The sequence below is a fragment of the Chrysemys picta genome, chromosome 2 (assembly GCF_011386835.1).
Source record: "Chrysemys picta bellii isolate R12L10 chromosome 2, ASM1138683v2, whole genome shotgun sequence".
In the NCBI taxonomy this organism is placed as follows: domain Eukaryota; kingdom Metazoa; phylum Chordata; order Testudines; family Emydidae; genus Chrysemys; species Chrysemys picta.
Genome location: NC_088792.1, coordinates 188,774,211 through 188,790,693, shown reverse-complemented (window position 1 = coordinate 188,790,693; position 16,483 = coordinate 188,774,211). Strand labels below are relative to the sequence as shown.

Sequence of the window (16,483 nt, the reverse complement as noted above, 5' to 3'; positions counted from 1 at the left end):
GTATTTGTACAGTATACCACAAAGGAGGCAGAACCTTCCAGTAGTTAGAACAACAGGGCCTAGAAGTTAAGAAATCAAGGATTTATTTTCAATTCTGCCACTAATGCACTTTGTGTTCTTGGGCAAATCATTTAGGCCCACTATTCAAAAGTGACCCCTGTAATTTTGCCTCCATTTTTAGAGCAACCAACTTTTAGCTATTTAAGGATTGATTTTCAAAAATGCTGAGCACCTGTATCTTGCATTAACTTAATTTGGAATTGTAAGTGTTCAGCACCTCTGTAAATCAGACCTTAGATATGTAAAGTTGGGCACCCAAAAACTGAGACCCCCAAAATTATAAATCACTTTTTGAAAATTTGGGGCATTGCCTCTCTTTCTCAGTTTCCCTTGATGTATAAAATGTGGTGCAGTCAGTTTACTCTATCAGTTTGTGGATTTTAGTTGTGAATATGTCCCAACAGCAGGGCTGGCTCCAGGCACCAGCCTGGCAAGCAGGTGCTTGGGGCGGCTGCTCCAGAGAGGGGCGGCACGTCCAGGTATTCAGCGGCAATTCGGCGGACGGTCCCTCACTCCCGCTGGGAGCAAAGGACCTCCCGCCGAATTGCCACCGCAGATCGCGATCGCGGCTTTTTTTTTTTTTTCTTTTTTTTTTTTTTTTTGGCTGCTTGGGGCGGCCAAAACCCTGGAGCCGGCCCTGCCCAACAGGCTAAGATGTGCACATTTTTATGGATAAAATTAATTAAATTGGGTGATAAATCTTGCCGTCCTTTCTGTAAAGTGCTTTGAGAACTTCTATGAAAGGTGCTATGTATCTGTTAAAGGGGTATGGTCACTCCTATTGGCTATTTCAAATTTATTTTACTGTATTAAAGTATAAGTAGATTGCTTTGAAGATACGGTCATTTTGACTAAACAATACGGACAAAATATTTCTTCTACTGTTTTTCTAAAATTGCAGGATGAATCTACTGGAGAAATTACCTTTTATATGAAAGGTGCAGATGTCGCAATGTCCACCATTGTACAGTACAATGACTGGTTAGAAGAAGAGGTAAGAAATAGCATGGGTAGAACCAAGCAGAAAATTAAATAGAAGAGACTGTGTACTTTTTGTCATGGGGAAATAATTTATAGCTGAAATTTGCAAAGAACAGAAGGAGAAACCACAATGTCGTCTTTACCACAGATATTGGAATAGGTTCAGAAATGGAAATATTAAATCAAAGCAGTAATGGATTGTGAAATGCAATTAAGTGTATCATGAATAGGTTTTAAGGAATTGTAATTGTTTTCAAATTTTGTATAACCCAGAAAGGAAAGCAGAGGTAACAGTTTTACTGAACAACATAGCGACCTAAGACTAGGGATATATTTGTTATGTTGAATGCCCCTTCCAAAACAAATGTACACATAAAACCCAAATACTTTTGAGAAGTATTCTGTATATAGCACCTATTAGTCTCTTTACTGTTACAATTGGCTGGGAATCCTGAAATATCTTCATGGATGTAGCCAAAATTAAATAAATTTACTTAACCGTGTGTGTATAAACGTATTTTTTATAGTAATATAAGCTCCATATATATATTTATTTGCACAGACTACATTTCAAAACGGCTTAAATATTTTCCACTGTGTTGCTGTACTAGGCACCAGTAACCATCCTAATCTGACCCTGCATACAAACATTATGGTAATACAATGATCACACCATGTATGTTCATAATGGTATTGGCAATATGAATCAATATCTGCTTCAGGGCGGTTTGATTTAATCAGGGACATGAATAAATTAAACTCCCTCAAGACCTAACAAAATGTCATAAAAATTACTTTTGGCGATAATGATACACAATTAATTGTAAAATACTTGTTTAATTTATTTAACATTATGAGGTCAAGTCAATAAGTGTTTTGCACCAGACAGGCAGCATCAGGCTTGTTTTTCATTAAGACCATTGTTTTATGCTGTGTTTTTTTTTCCGTTTGTTTGTTTTTTTTAAGACTACTTTTAGGGTGTAGTCTTTTGATCAGCAAGAAATGCATTTGCTACAAAGAAGTCATATTTTCTTGACAGTCATTGCTTGGCTCTATCGTATATGCTTTAACCATCTAAAAGATTAGTATAACCAATTCTAAAACTTCAGTCAAAAGGAAGTCTCCTTATTAAAAAGATTAGCAGGAGGAATCCAAGTGACCTAACTAACAATAGCATACTGTGTTATCCTGTAGGAGAACCAAAGTGAAGGTTTTTTTCTGATTCAGTCTCTAGCTATTCCAGATAAGTAACTACGGGAACAAATTCATGACCATTAAAGATGGGGGGGAAACTATGTGTATATTTACTGTAGTATATCTTGCTAGAGCAAGATTGTTCTTTACAATATATTCTTAAGTACTTTGTTCTATCCAGTTTCACATGTCTCTGCAGTCACAGGTGCTGACTTTCCGAAGTGCCAAGGGGTGCTCGACCCCCAGCTTTGCTCCAGGCCCTGCCCCCCACTCCACCCCTTCCCCCAAGGCCCCACCCCGCCTCTTCCTGCCCCTGCACCACTCCTACCCTGCCTCTTCCCACCCAGTTCTGCCCCCTCTCCTGAGCGTGCCACATCCTCGTTCCTCCCCCACAGCCTGCTGCACACCACAAAACAGCTGATCATGGCGGGCGGGAGGCGCGGGGAGGGAGGGGGAGGCACTAATCCACAGGGCCCGCCAGCGGGCAGAAGTGGTGTGGGGGAGAGCAGATGAGGGGCTGCCAATGGGTGTTCAACACCCACCATTTTTTCCCTGTGGGTGCTCCAGCCCCAGAGTACCCAGGGAGTAGGCGCACCTATGTCTGCAGTACTCTCAGAGCATTCAGCTCTTCATATGGCTTAATAGCAGCAGGTGACTCACTAACATTTGACTCCATCATTGCTATTGGCATCATAGTTGGAACTGCATTTATTTTCATGGAAATTTTAAGTTATTTTACAGATATAACTAAAAATACAATTTGAAAATAAGCGACCTTCATCTGCCTAGTGTCTAAAGTTATGTGTTTAGCTAATGTTTTTTAAACTGGCACTGCTAAAGTTAGTACACACAAGTTACATTCTAAAAGGATACTATTATTTGATTGTACCACTTTAAATAATGACTGACAAAGCACAATGTGATGATAAAAGTAATAATGATAATTACTCCAGCCAGGACAGGTTAGGCCTTTTAGAACTCGCTACTCAAAGAATTAAATTTAAGCATAAGAGAGAGATAAAATTATGAAATGCACAGACCTGTCAAAAAACTAAAATAACAGCACCTTGAAAGAATAAAATTACAGAGAATATATGTGCATTGCAGGAATTACCAAGAAGAAACAACAATAATAATAATAATACAAATATGTGTTGAGGGGTGAGTGTGAAAAAAACTCAGTGTGTGTGCGTGAGAGAGAGAGAGACTGTGTGCGCTTTTTCCCCGTTCGCCCATATCAAAGGCCGGCCCTGGTTCCAATGAATCCCATCTAGTGCTTTCTACCTGTAATTTGTGACTCATGAGTGGAATTAAGAGAAGAAAGAAGAAAGTTGGTGGCTGGGCTGAGGAAAGAAAAGCATATACATTTTCAGCTCATAGTTACATTTTGGGGGTAAAGCTATAAATCAGTGAAAATTCCATCTGAACCATAATTTTACCTTCCCCTAGATTCTCTCTGTCTGTGTACTATGATCTTCTACCAATAGATGGAGTAAGGAAAATTCATTTCAGTTTCTATCACTTATAACTGTAGCAAGATCATTAGCTCCAGAGAAATCCAGCCCTGTTCTTGTGTAAAATAAGCGGAAACACCTCTGTGGTGCTGAGCAAAGTTTTGAGCTAATATTTTGTTTAACCTGAATTTTAATTTTATCATTTTAAAATCTGTGCTGCAATCTGTCTAGCTGAGGAGCAATTTTCATTTTTTTTCTTTACCCTGCTGCAACTATAGTCATCTGCAAGAGGGTAGTCCATCATCAAGGTATGTCCACCACCAGGACAGGCAGAGGGAATGCCCCGTGAGCTTGTGTTCCCTATTTGTGGGCCTCCCATTTGAATCTTAACAGCTAGATGGGTCAGACCCTTATCTAAGAAGATTTTCATACAGGCTGTCTTACCCCTGGAATTGCATATAGATTGTGTGTGCAGCCATTGTTTTCTCTGCCTGAAAGAGTAGAGGAACATGGTAGCCCTACATCACAAAAGTGAGGCTCCTGGAGTTCTCCTAGTTGTGGGTCTGTGATTTTGGACAACCAGATTCAGGTCCTCTATAGTCAGTCTCCTTGGGGCCATTGCAGAACTGTCCCAGGGAAATGGCCTTTAAGGTAGAAGTATATATTTTATTGCTTTGTCCAGTCTATAATAGAAATGCCAAATGATGCAGATTCTGTCACAGACCTTGAGAGATTATTCCATAGCCCAAGACTAGCCAGGGTGGGTGTGGACAGGTGTCTCAATTGTCCTCCAGCATCTCTAGCTGTTATGTTATGAAGAAAACCTTGTGAAAGTATCCCAAGTGTTGTGGATGACAAATGGTAGTCTTAGCTTGCAGAGGATCTGAAACAAAAGCTCTGAGTTGTAAATTGTCCCATGCATTCTAACTCAAATGCAAATCACGATACTTTAAAATGTCAACATTGTTAACTGTTTCATTGATCATCAAAGCATGTAAGAAAATAGAAAATATATTAAAGATCTACACAATCTACTCTGATTAATTGCCCATTTTAGGTAGGTCTTTAGCAACATATGAGAGTTGAGTGAACCATGACTGGTTTCAGTTTCCTGAAGGGGGACTGAACTATCAAAAGAATGGGAAAAACTAGCCTAAAATACCATGCTGTCAGGAAGATTTTCCTTATATTCAGACTACATTTAAAAAAAATGAATCCTATTACTTCTAGTTATATCCCTGCATACCACATGAAGTAATCTCTCCCTACTTGGTGTTTGTATGCTTCACAACTGTTATTGTCCCCCACCTCCTACCCTCTAATATTTGATCTATCCAAGTGTACATTTTTAGCCCTTTACATTAGCCTATTTTGCTGTCATGCAATTGCAAACTCATATATAATTTGCTGTCCATTTTTACTCCTTAGTCTCTTTCTGAATTACTACTTCCCATGTTACTCATTACCACTGAATATCTGCATTGTGGATGATTTTTCTCTATTTGTCCATTAGCTTGTATTTTTCACAGACTAGTACATTTTATTAAGTTCTGCTGTTTCTAAGATTTCTGGATATATTTGTATTATTTCAGAATTTTTTCTGTTTTACATCTCCTCTGTTTATTATCTGTTTGCTGTTTATTCCTTAATAAATCATGAATATAAATGTGAAATAGTATTTATTCTAACACAGATTTATGCACAACTCTCTAGGCACCTTCCTCCAATTCAGTACTTTACCACTTAGATCACAGCCTCTTAGCCAATTTTCAGTGTATACTATAGCATTTTTATCAAAGCCGATTTGAATGATCTTTTCAACTAAGATTTCATGAGCCATAGTATCAAATGCTATTCTCAATATGTGGTGCTCCACAAGGATCCAAATTACTTATTTTGTCTCAGCTTGGTTAAGGAAAAGGTATGTTTGAGATAAAGGAGTTCAGACTGGGTTAAAATCACTATGCTGTGTGCACAAAAGAAACAAATCTCACTATTTTACTAGTCTGAACTTTAGTTCTCTTAGCATGTAGATGGATGCCTTATGTGCAGTAAAGGGAAGATTGGTGATTCCTTTATCTTTATTTATGACACCATATACTAGTTGGACATCATTTTACCTAGTGTCCAGACTAATCTAGCAGGGACTAAAAACCAAATTAGCTGTTATGGAAATCATAGAAATGTAGGGCTGGAAGGGACCTCGAAAGGTCAACAATTCCAACCTCCCACACTGAGGCAGGGTCAAGTATACTTGACAGTTTGTCTAGTCTTTTCTTGAAAACATCCCAGACTGGGATTCCACAACCTCCCTTGGTAATCTGTTCCAGTACTTAACTCTTCTTATAGTCAGAATTGTTTTCCTATTATCTAACCTAAATCTCCTTGGCTGCAGATTAAACCAATTACTCCTTGTCCTACCATTGATGGATATGTAAAACAGTTGATCACAATCCTCTTTATAATAGCCCTTAATATATTTGACGATTATCATCAAGCTCCTCCTCCATCTTCTCTTCTCAACATTAAACATACCCAGTTTTTACCTTTCCTCATAGATCAAATTTTCTAAACTTTTTATCGTTTTTGTTGCTTTCTCTGGATACTCTCCAATTTGTCTACATCTTACTTAGTGTGGTACAAAAAAACTGAACACAGTATCCAACTGTGGCCTCACCAATGCCAAATAGAGTGGAATACGTACCTCCTGTTAATATACCCCAGAATCATATTAACCTTTTTTTGCAACTGTATCACATTGGTGGCTCAGTTTGTGATCCACTATAATCCCCAGATCCTTTTCAGCAATACTACTGCCTCGCCAGTTATTCCCTAATTTTGTATTTGTGCTTTTGCTTTTTCCTTCCTACGTATAGTACTTTGCACTTGCCTTTATTGAATTTCATTTTGTTAATTTCAGACCACTTCTCCAACTAATCAAGGTGCTTTTTGAATTCTAATCCTGTCCTCCAAAGTGCTTGCAACCCTTTCCAGCTTGGTGTCAGCCACAAATTTTATAACCATACTCTCCACTCCATTATCAAAGTCATTAATGAAAATTATGAATAGTATCTGACCCATGACAAAACTCCTCTATTTAACTCTTAGATATACCTTCCCAGTTGGACCGCGAACCACTGATAACTATTCTTTGAGTATGATTTTTCAACCAGTTGTGCACCCTCTGTATAGTAATTTCATCTAGACCACATTAACTAGTTTGAGAGTGCCATGTTGGACTGTGTCAGAAGACTTACTAAAATCAAGATATATCATGTCTATTGCTTCTCCTGATCCCCTAGGCCAGTAACCTAGTCAAAGAAGGCTAGTTTGGCATGATTTTTTTTTTCCTTGACAAATCCATGTGGCTATTGCTTATCACCCTATTATCCTCTAGGAGCTTACAAACTGATTGTTATAATGATTTGTTCCAATACATTTCCAAGTATTGATGTGATGCTGGTTAGTCTGTAATTCCTGTCTGTAAAGATAGGTACCACATGCCCTATTGTTGGTCTGTAGTACAGAACAGCATGCTATTTTACCTATGTTATTCTTTTGTACTTTTGTCTATTCAGTGTGGCAACATGGCACGAGAAGGATTGCGCACTCTGGTGGTTGCCAAGAAGTCATTAACAGAAGAGCAGTACCAAGATTTTGAGGTATGAAAATAGAGAGGAATCTGTATTCTGGGCATAGCTCTTGTGCTCAAATAATGCAAAGCACTTTATAAGGAATACTATTATTTGTATTCTATTAAGATGACTTGATCAAATTTTGATTAAAATATTTGTAATAACTGATGTGTTTAAACAGAAATGTTGTGATATTCTATCACAGTTTTTGACATTCCTTAGCAACTATTACAAAATCTTTCACAGGATATTGTTTAGTTTTGTTTATTATACTATTAGATTATTGCTATACAACATCAAAGTTCCTAATTTAAATTAATTTTAGAGTCTCAGTATAGCACAAAATTCTACTACTTCTGAAAGACGAGGACAATCACTACTTAGGTGTCATGAGGCCTGCTTTTTATAAAGTCATCTCGTGATTCACTTTAAGGGTCGTGCAAAGAAACTTGCACTGTTACACTGACATAAAGGTCTGGTCTACACTACGGGGTTAGGTCAAATTTAGCCGCATTAAGTCGATGTAAAAATGACTGCATCCACACAACCAACCCCATTCCGTCAACCTAAAGGACTCTTAAAATCTACTTCTGTATTCCTCTCCAGCGAGGGGAGTAGCGCTAAAATCGACTTTGCTGGGTCGAATTTGGGGTAGTGCGGACACAAATCGACGGTATTGGCCTCCAGGAGCTATCCCAGATTGCTCCATTGCGACCGCTCAGGACAGCACTTTGAACTCCAATGCACTAGCTAAGTACACAGGAAAAGTCCCGGGAACTTTTGAATTTCATTTCCTGTTTTGTCAGTGTGGTGAACTCAGCAGCACAGGTGACCATGCAGTCCCCCCAGAATCGTAGAGCGTAGAATGTTTCTACGCTCCCCCTATCATCTCCGTCCCTGAGGTTATCGGAGATTAGAAGGGGGAAAACGCACTCGCGATGACGTGTTTTCTGAGCTCATGCAGTCCTCCCGCACTGATAGGGCACAGATTAATGCATGGAGGCATTCAGTGGCAGAGGCCAGGAAAGAATTAAGTGAGCGCGAAGAGCAGAGGCAGGACGCGATGCTGAGGCTAATGAGGGAGCAAACGGACATGATGAAGCGTCTGTTGGGGAAGCAAACGGACATGATGAAGCGTCTATTGGAGCTGCGGGAAAGCCAACAAGAGCACAGACCCCTGCTGCATCCAGGGCTGCCTGGAGCGGGGGGGCAAGTGGGGCAATTTGCCCCGTACCCCGCAGGGGCCCCCATGAAAATGTTGGAGGCTCCCCCCTACCCCGCCTTCCCCCATCCCCTGGCGCCTCAGCACGCCGCGTCCAGCAGCGGCCCTGGACAGCGCTGCAGCCGCGTGGCCTGAGCTCCTCCCGTTCAGAGCCGTGTGGTAAGTGGGCGGGGCTCCGAGCCGAGCGGCGGGAGCTCAGGTCCCGTGGAGCCACGCCACTGCAGCGCTGTCCAGGTCCACTTCTGGACGCGGCGCACTGAGGCTCCGGGAGAGGCAGGAGTAAGCAGCATGGTAAGCCCCTCTGAGCCGGACACCCTCCTGACCCCTGCCCTCACAGCCCTGACCCCCAGCTCCAAGCCCAGTCCCTCTGAGCCGGACAGCCCCCTGACCCACCCCACCCCCCTGCAGCCCTGAACCCCAGCTCCGAGCCCAATCCCTCTGAGCGGGGCACCCCCAGACCCAGAGCCCAGCTCCCCACCCAGCCCTGGGCAACAGTAGCGCCATCCCCAGGCAGCGACAGCCCATTGGCACCAACCATCACCATCACCCAACGACAGCCCATTATGTAATTGCAAATGTATACATACCATTAAAGCATTTAATGTTTTTAAATAATGTATTTCGTGTATTTTCAAATTATTAAAAATTAATTTTTGAATGTATTTTACTGGTTATTTTTTAAATTTCCAAATACATGTTACTATAGTATTGCAACTTTTTTTTTTAATGTAAGTGGCCCCTGAAATTGTTTTGCTCCAGGCCCCCTGAATCCTCTGGGCGGCCCTGGCTGCATCCACTGTATAACTGCCTACCCTCCTCCCCATGTTCCATAGCCTCCTCACCCAGATGCCCAAGAACGCGGGGCGGGGGAGGCTCCGGGCACCCAGCCACTCCACTCCAGAGGATGGCCCAAGCAACAGAAGGCTGTAATTCAAACAGTTTGCTTATTGTAGCCACACTAAAATCAATGTGGCCTTGTCCTTCCCTCCTCCCCCACCCCACCCGGGCTACCTTGTCCGTTATCTTTTTTTTTTTTTAATTAATAAAGAATGCATGGTTTCAAAACAATAGTTATTTTATTTCAAAGGGGGGAGGGTGGTTGGCTTACAGGGAATTAAAATCAACAAAGGGGGCGGGTTTGCATCAAGGAGAGAAACACACAACTGTCACACCAAAGCCTGGCCAGTCATGAAACTGGTTTTCAAAGCCTCTCTGATGCGCAGCGCACCTTGCTGTGCTCTTCTAATCGCCCTGGTGTCTGGCTTCTCAAAACTGGATACCAGGCGATTTGCCTCAACCTCCCACCCCACCATAAATGTCTCCCCCTTACTCTCTCAGTTGTTATGGAGCACACAGCAAGCAGCAATAACAATGAGAATGTTAGTTGCACTGAGGTCTGACCAACAGCTCCAGCGAGCTTTTAAACTTCCAAAAGCACATTGTACCACCATTCTGCACTTGCTCCGCCTATAGTTGAACTGCTCCTTACTACTGTCCAGGCTTCATGAACGGATCCCCCAAGCAGGAGAGCAGAGTTGCAGTGGAACAGTGGACGAGGATGGTTAGCAGCCCTACTGCACCGTCTGCTGCCAGCAGCTCCCAGGAGGACCAGAACGGATCCCCCGAGCTCGTCGCTGGGGAGCAGGAGAGTAGAGTTGCAGCGGAAGCGGTGGAGCTGTACACCATGCCCTTGAGGTTGCTAGGGGCCGGGCAGGGAAGATGTTCCCAGAACCCCCAGCCAAGCTACATGTCCGACGAGAACGGTTAGCAGTCCTACTGCACCGTCTGCTGCGAAGGCAAGGAGCTGCTGCTGTGTAGCAATGCCAGCTGCTGCAGGTGCTTCTGTGTCGAATGCTTGGCGTGCGGGTAGGGCAAGGTACCTTGGCCAAGACAAAAGAGCAAGAGCCCTGAAGCTGTTACATGTGTCAACCACAGAAGTGCTATGGGATGTTACAGCGCCGACTGGACTGGAATGTACGGCTGCAAGACTTCTTCACCAGTGACAAAGGACAGGAATATGATGCACCTAAAATCTAAAAAGACCCACACATTTCCCAGAGTCACTACCCTTGATAACAGAACATCAATGATTGCACTGGCCACTTGGATCACAGCAGCCCCCACAGTAGACTTGCCCACAACAGCAGCAGTGACGGTGAGTTGAGCGGGCTCCACGCTTGCCAAGGTATGGCATCTGCACAGGTAACCCAGGAAAAAAGGCGTGAAACAATTGTCTGCCGTTGCTTTCACGGAGGGAGGGGCGACTGACGACAGGTACCCAAAACCACCCGCGACAATGTTTTTGCCCCATCAGGCATTGGGAGCTTAACCCAGAATTCCAGTGGGCGGCGGAGACTGCGGGAACTGTGGGATAGCTACCCACAGTGCACTGCTCCATAAGTCGATGCTTGCCACGGTAGTGAGGACACACTCCACCGACTTAATGCGCTTAGTGTGGACATATGCAATCGACTGTATAAAATAGATTTCTAAAAATCGACTTCTATAAAATGGACCTAATTTCGTAGTGTAGTCATACCCAAAATGTGTTGATTAAACAGTGGATTTTACTTTTCAGAATTGTTAGTTCTTGGATTTAAGATATTTAGATAAATTTAAACATGTTACATCATTAGTCATTGTCAACTAATGCTGACAAACTGAAGATTTATTTTCTCTTTACGAGTGATAGCAAGTGCTCTCTAAAATAAGGGTTTGGGGGGTTTGTGTTTGTGCAAACAGAATCGCTATAACCAAGCAAAGTTAAGCATACATGATAGAGCCCTCAAGGTGGCTGCTGTTGTGGAGAGTTTGGAGAGAGAAATGGAATTGCTGTGCCTCACTGGAGTAGAGGATCAACTACAAGCTGATGTTAGACCAACTCTGGAGATGCTAAGAAATGCTGGAATAAAGGTACTAAATGCATCCTACCAAACGGCAGTTAACATGATGTTCTAATTGTGTATTTTTTCAAAACTGATTTATTTAGTATTGTCTTTATTTATTTAGATTTATACAGAATAAAAAAGGGCACCTACCCAAGGCTCAGGTGTCCCTGGCTTAAATTACAAAAACAAATACACCTCTACCCCGATATAACGCGACACGATATAACACGAATTCGGATATAACGCAGTAAAGCAGTGCTCCGGGGGAGGGAGGGCAGGGCTACGCACTCTGGTGGATCAAAGCCAGTTCGATATAACACGGTTTCACCTATAACGCGGTAAGATTTTTTGGCTCCCGGGGACAGCGTTATATCGAGGTAGAGGTGTATCAATGAACAGCAAGCAGAACACACAAACTCCCTTTCCCTCCACAAATTTGATGCCCCTTAAGCATCCACCTCTTCAGCAGCCTGTGCAAAGAGAGGAATTTATCTAATACTATTTTGTCATTGATGCTTATCAGTCTTTACAATAAAACTGTCCTGTTTGGAATGTGTACTAAAAGAGTTAGTGATCTTACTTAGGTGTGCACATCATAAAACCACTGTCAGAATTGGCACTTATTTGTATTCATATGAAGTCTCAACAAAGAGGCAAAGGACAAATAGGCCTGAAGAGGGAACTGTCCACTTCCCTAAAGGTAGGTAGTTCCTTCAGCTAAGGTTTAAGGGACATTGCCGAAGTTTTGCTGTGTCTGTTTTGTTAGACAGAGAATGTTACAGAACTATCAATCTGGCAAGTTTGAAAAGGACTCAGTTTACTTGAGAAAGAAAGTTTAATCTCAAGACCAGACAGGTTTCTAAAAAAAAATTTAAACTTTTTTAGGTTATATATTGTGACAAGGCACCTCCTCCGTCTCGCCAGGCTTAGCACTTTCCCGTCTGGCCCGGAGTAAATCAGTCCTACTGTGGACAGTGTTTTGTCTTCCCATTCTGTGTTTACCTTGAAAATATTGATAAATAGTCCTTGGGGCAGGCCCAAGGAGTGCTCCTCCACCAAACAAATGAAACCAATTCGCAAACACAAAATAAAGGGGTATACTTTTTTCCTGCCCCTTCTCTGAGGGATGCGGGGGGTTGTTCTATTATTGGCCATGGGGTGCCATTCCTTCCCCTAAACAGGCATTCAGTTTAGTTGTTCCTCTGTGAAGACGAGTGCAGCCTCTCATCCTGGAGAAACCGATCTCACTGCTACCACTAGCCCTGCAGTAGCTTCTCTCTCCTACCTCTGTCACCAGAGGAGGGGTTTTTAAAGGTCCCCAGCAGCCCATAATTGGACTCAGGTGTCCCTAGTTGACCTGAGGTAACCCCTTCTCATAGGGGAAAGGGTCTTTATCTGAAGCTACCATACCTGCCTTTCACCACACTCTTGCAGCTGTCCATCCTGACTTTGTCATAATATCTCTTATTGAAGAAGAGTACCAAGAAATTTTGTACAGAAAGAAATATGTAGAGTCAGCCTTGGTTAAACTGAATCAGATGCATTGCCAGTTTTATTTTTGTTTGTTAAAAAAAAACCTCAGATGAATTAATAATACATGTCTGCAATAACCTTACTTAGCATTGAAGTGTCCTGCATGCTGAGAAATAGATGTATAGGAATAATGTGTTCTGATTATAGTTTTTCTCCTTTGTATTACTACTACTTTTTCTCATCCCAAGTCATTTTTACAGACTGGGGGAGCAGTACAATGTCACCATTCATTCCTGTCCATGGCGTATTCCTCTGTTAAGCCTGGTTATGCCCCTGCCTACAATGTCCCACCATCTAGTAACTGGTCAGCCTCTACATTGGACTGACCTTGGTTGTGTTTGCATTATTTTCTTTGGTAGCCGATCATCTATTTGTGTTCTATGGAGTCCCCACCATCATAATCTTTTTGATGGCAGCCAATACTGTATCCTGATTTTACCTCCTACTTTCCTAACTTCTTTGTTTGTCTTAAAATCATTATGCTTTACATGTTCATCTTCTGGAGAACTCTCATCTCTTTCTCCAGCCTTCTGGGAGGGAGCCTCCCAGCCTGGGTCAACAGACTAGGGCTAGCAAGGCTCATGCTAGCACTTTGAAAATAGCACTTTGAAGTTGTGGTTCAGGCTGAAGTTTGGGGTCTGAAGCCTAGGAAAGAGGGTAGGCTTCAAAATCCAAACTCCATCCTGAGCCACACTTCAAAGTGCTGTCTATACAGCTGTTTTTAGAGTGCTAGCAAAAGTATGTGGACTGGAAGGCTTGCTTGTACTCACTCCAAAATACTGTGTAGGCATACCCCTGATGTCTGCTTCCAGTCTATAGAGTAATACTGTTAGTACGCTGGTTTAATACATTTTCGCTTTGGTACCAAATGCAAAGTTTATAAGTTCATAAGTTCATTAACTTCTATGCAGCGCTTGTTGGTAAAGCACATCTCCTTTTAACCTTGGCACCATCAGCACTGATCAAGCTTCCTAACCACACATAAGATTTTACTTGTTCTTGCCTTCACTGCTGCTGTATTTTCTATTGTCCCTTTTCCAAGATGCAACCACTTCATCATCTTGACATTTATTGTAAGTCCAAGTTGACTACACCAATTTTTTTCAAAGTAGCAAAGAGTATCATTCATTCAAACATATCATCCAGTTGTACAGTGTCATCTGCATAAGTTAAGGAGCTTAATTCTTGATCATCCACTGTCAAGTCCTCCAACTCATGTAACATTCTTAATGTCCAGTTTAAAAACATGATGAAAAGTGACAGTAATGCCATGCCCCCTTGTTTTACATCAGACTTCAACTTGAACCAGTTGCTCAATTTTCTATTTGCTCTTATAGCACTACAGGAATCTTCATACATAACTTCCATAATTGCAATTATCCTATCTGGAATTCCATATGATTTTAGTACTTTCCACAATGCTTCCCTCCAAACCAAATCAAATGCCTTTGTGAAGTCAATGACCACAGCCAGGAGCACCGCCAGCTTTATTGCCGCCCTAGGCAGCGGAAAGTTCCCGCCCCCGAAATGCCGCCCCTGACAGAGGCAGCGGAAGGTCCCGCCCCTGAAATACCGCCGACGATCGGGGCGGCCGAAGATCCCGCCGCCACGGTTGCCGCCCCTCAAATGTTAGCACCCTAGGCCTAGGTCACCTAATGGGTTGCGCCGGCCCTGACCACAGCAAACATCTTTAATCCACATTCTCACTTTTTTCCATCAGATGTTGGAATATGGTCTGAAGGAAGAGCAGCAACTCCTGGAAGCAGGCCAGACTTATAGACATCTTATGGCCAGATAGCTTGGAGCAGTAGCAGGACAGGGCCCAAGGTGTGGGCAGGGCTCCTTGTCACCACACAAATCCAACATGTCCTAGTAGGGGGCATCTCTTCCCCTCTATACCCATGAGGGGTCCATAGGCCACAGTAGTCCCTCCTTCACACCAGAGACTGACTTCCTTCCCCTAGGTGCCAGAAATAAAACAATTTATAAACAATCTGCTGATTGTTTGCTTCAGTCTCCTTCCTCCTTTCTGCATCACAGTCTCTCTGACTCACTCGCCATGCCAACTTTTCCTCTTCTGTCTCTCCATCTTCCCTTCTTTCCCCTTAATGGTTAGAGGGATGGTTTACATTTTAAGAATAACTGACCGTGGCTAAGTAGAGGAGCAGTGGGGGATAGATTGTTACATAAACAAAAGAAAACCAACAAAATACGTGCCAATCCTAAACCTATCCATTTAACTTGTTCTTTCCCCAACTTTTTAACTTTGGCCTTTAAAACTGTAAGCTCCTTGGGTCAGAAACTGTCTTCCCATATAACTGTATAGTGCCCAGTGTGTTTTGGATGAAATCCTCATGCTGGTTCCAGCCCCTTTAGACCAAGAGGACCAGAACAGCTTACATCTGGAGGGGAGGGAGCAGTCTTCCTGCACAGGAATTGTGGATAACCGACATAAGGCTACCTTCCAAGCCTCCTTGCAAGCCCCAATAGAAGGGGCGAGGGCAGGAGGGGTGTGTTGAGTGCAGGGCCACAGTATACTGTGTGCCAGAGATTCGGAGTGATGCTCTAGCCCATAGGGCAGCCCCAAGAGACTGCTGTAACTTAGGTCACAGGAGCCTCTTCAGTTCTTGGAACAGCCCAGGATTGGGAGGATGCAAAAGTAGTTTAAATCCTCCATAACCCACTCACCTCCTTTTCCCCCTGATCTGCATAATCTGTGCTGTGCCTAAAAGGGACAGTATGTAATCTCATCCTTTGTGTGCAATTATAGTAAAAAATTAGCCTATTAATTTCTTTAGTTTAAATATGTGCAGCCAATGCATCCTTCCTGGTTGTCAGGTTCAGCAGAGTAGTAGGAGAAGATTTGAAGACGATACAAATATCATTCAGCTTTTGAGAACAGATCTTAATGTTCAGCTGAATTAACTCTATAAAATTCTTTTGCAGATATGGATGTTAACAGGAGATAAACTGGAGACAGCTACTTGTATTGCAAAAAGTTCCCACTTAGTATCTAGAACTCAAGATATTCATATTTTCAGACCTGTAAGTATAGTTCCAGATAATATTTTAAGATTGGCCTCATCAAATAAGTGTTAGAGTAAAATAAATATTGCTTAATAAGTGGCCAGCTGTTAATCATTAATTTGATATTGATGGTAATAGGATTAATTTATAAAGAGTTGATGTGCTATTATTGTGGGCGTCGTATTACAATTCCATAGCAATTGTACTTCAAGTTGGTGATTATTTAAAGACTGAAGATTATAAAGCATTAAATATGAACTTATTGATACTTCTTCCAGATGTTTCATAAAGGACTTATTGTCCTAATGCACCAGTTTTACACTAGTATAACTCCTTTGACTTCCACTGAGTTACTCCTGAATTACACTGATGTAACTGAGAGTCCAAACACATTAATTCTGCAGAACAAGGGTTCAGATCAAAAGCAGAAAACCAGAATTGTTAATCTATTAGACTTCAATTAAAATACTTGCATTTTCCCATTTGTCC

General features: G+C 42.2%; 1 protein-coding gene across 8 annotated transcripts in view; it reads left to right on the top strand.

Annotated features, from left to right (window-relative positions):
- The window catches only part of ATP9B (ATPase phospholipid transporting 9B (putative)), a 286,760-nt gene that overhangs the window by 251,828 nt on the left and 18,449 nt on the right, over positions 1-16,483 (top strand). For all 8 annotated transcript variants that reach the window (XM_042860452.2, XM_008164437.4, XM_008164435.4 and 5 more), the window contains 4 exons: positions 962-1,054; positions 7,268-7,351; positions 11,289-11,459; positions 15,914-16,012. In XM_042860452.2, the coding sequence (XP_042716386.1) occupies positions 962-1,054; positions 7,268-7,351; positions 11,289-11,459; positions 15,914-16,012 (447 nt within the window). The remainder of the gene's footprint in view (positions 1-961; positions 1,055-7,267; positions 7,352-11,288; positions 11,460-15,913; positions 16,013-16,483) is intronic.